This window comes from Montipora capricornis, chromosome 7 (genome assembly GCF_036669925.1).
Source record: "Montipora capricornis isolate CH-2021 chromosome 7, ASM3666992v2, whole genome shotgun sequence".
NCBI lineage: Eukaryota > Metazoa > Cnidaria > Anthozoa > Scleractinia > Acroporidae > Montipora > Montipora capricornis.
The window spans coordinates 42,319,042-42,321,541 of record NC_090889.1 but is presented as its reverse complement, the minus strand read 5'-3'; the positions used below and the strand labels follow the sequence as shown (position 1 = coordinate 42,321,541).

At 41.0% G+C, this 2,500-nt stretch overlaps 1 protein-coding gene across 1 annotated transcript in view; it reads right to left on the bottom strand.

Moving 5' to 3' along the window:
- LOC138055995 (uncharacterized) overlaps nucleotides 1–435 on the bottom strand; it is a 951-nt gene extending 516 nt beyond the window's left edge. The window contains exon 1 of the mRNA XM_068901850.1: nucleotides 1–435. This exon is cut by the window's left edge and continues 516 nt beyond it. Within this exon, the coding sequence (XP_068757951.1) occupies nucleotides 1–435 (435 nt within the window).
- Nucleotides 436–2,500: the final 2,065 nt, after the last annotated feature.

The following is a 2,500-nucleotide window of genomic DNA, read 5'->3' as shown; positions in this document are numbered from 1 at the left end:
CGTATTTATTGCCTGGATCAAATTTCCCCCATTTAATTTGGTCTGTGCAACTTTCCTGACGCGCCGTAGATATTCTTTCTTGATCTTTTCTTTCATCTGCTTGTGTAACATTACATCAGCTTCCAGTACTCCTAAGTACTTGTACCCTTCACCTTCTTTTAACAATCTTATGTTTGTGTCATCAGGTAGTGTGATGCCCTCTGATTGTGTTATCTTGCCTCTCTTTATTATCAGTACTGCGCAAATTCCAAATTTCATCCCAATGTCGCTGCTGAATATTCTCACAGTCTGTATTAGCGAATCCAGTTGGTTCGAAGTTTTCGCATATAACTTCAAATCATCCATAAACAGGAGATGGTTGATTTTTATATTATTTCCGTAAGAGTATCCTGCTTCACACCTTTTGAGGATGAGGATGAGGGTGAGAGGGATCATTGTTATCACGCACAGTAATGGAAACAAGGAATCCCCTTGAAAGATACCTCTTTTTATGTCCTCACTTCCAAGGCTCTGTACATTTCATGTAAGTTCTATCTTCCAACCATTCATAGAGTTGGCCAACAGGTTCTTAATATTTTGGGCTATGCCCACAAGGCCAAGGCATTCTAGAATCCATGGGTGGGGTATCATATCATAGGCCTTCTTATAATCGATCCATCCTAAGGCAAGATTCTTCTTCCTCGCTTTGCTCTCTTTTAAGATCATTTTATCAATGAACAGTTGGTCGTTGGTCCCTTGAGCCCCTTTCCTGCAGCCTTTTTGTTCATCAGGTAGAATATTTCCTGTGTCAAGGAATTCATACAGCTTGTCAGATATTATTCCAGTAAGCAGTTTCCACATTACTGGTAGACAGGTTATCGGGCGGTAGTTTCCTGCTGCTGCACCTTTTTCTGGGTCTTTCATGATGAGTATCGTTCTGCCTTTTGTCATCCAGTCAGGGACAATGCCAGTATCTAAACATGACTGAAGGTTGTTTGCAATACACGTATGTAGAGATGTGAAATTCTTCAACCAAAAACCCTGCACTAGGTCAGGCCCTGGTGCTTTCCAGTTTGGTACTTTCTTCAGGAATTGCGTCACTGTCTCGACACTGATACATATATTGTCTTGCTGAAGGGGCTCTATCTCCTCCCTCAATCTCTGTAGCCACTCTGCTTCCTTCTCATATGTAGTTTCTTCTCCCCAAATGCCATCCCAATATTGCTTGGCCTCCTCAGGGTCAGGTGTCACCTGGGAACTGTTACTGTTACCGTCGAGCTCTTCGTAGAATCTTCGTTGGTTCGTTTCGAACATTCTGTTTTGTACAAACTGCTTATTCCTGTTCTTATATCTCCGCACCTTTTTAGACTTGGCAATGAGTCGTTGTTTGAGATCTTCATGGACATGCTTGAGGCCATTCTTTGCAAGCTTATACTTCTGTTCTAGTCGCCACCTGTGGTGTTCTTTAACTGTTTTCCCTCTTAAGAGTGACTCCACTCTGCTTAGGTCAGCTCTCATGTCTTTGATTTGAGACTCTAGCCTTCGTTTCCACAAAGGCTCCCGCTTCTGGGACCTTTTCCCAGTCTTCAGTCCTAACCTTTCTGTAACAACCACTGCTCCAGCATAGATGAGCATGTTAGTAGCAGTTATATCCTCTACATCAACTTTTTCCAGTACCCCATTTACCTTCTTAACTTCTTCTTTCAGTTTCATCCTAATTGCATTTCGCATTTTCTATCCTTACTTTTCTTCATCAGAAAGCCCTTCAATAATGTTTGCCCTTTGTTGTTCGGTCTGTACATCTGCTGTCACATTTTCAGTTCTATTGTCAAATGCATCTTGCTCACCACTGTCAGCATTTGTGTGACGCTCTACCGTCACACCAGACAGTCCAAGCGCTTCATCTTCATCCTCACCTTCAGTGTTAACAAACACTTCCCTTTTCATCTCTTCAATCTCCATTTCCGTCAACCACCCATTTACTTTAATTGCTCTTGCTTGATCAGCTAACCTCTGCTCGCTGGTCTCGAATCCGCCGTTTTCTTTCCACTTGCTAATCATTCGTTTTCGGTACCCTCTGATACCAGGATTACTCATAATGTAGCACTTCATGACAAGTTTGTTTACTGCCTTGGTCCATTTTGTTCTAGCAGTAGCTGGATAACGACCTGGTGCTAGCTGCTTCTTCTTCTTCTTCTTCTTCTTCTTCATCTTCTTATTATTATTATTATTATTATTATTATTATTATTATTATTATTATTATTATACTATTATTAGAGTGGTTTTCAATTGAGTGTCGAAAGTAATTAGCGAATTGCTTTGGTTTATGATTACTTCACTCATTGATTGGTTCAAAGTTCTCGTGCCATTTTTTCAACCAATCAGAAGTGAAACCAAAACCAATCGTGGCTCGCGCGTGCACATTTTCCCGCTTTTTGTGTCGGCTACGAGTAATAATTTCGAGTTTTGATTGGTTTACCGGATTGTCATCGTCCTTTTTGATTGGCCAAAGTAATTACT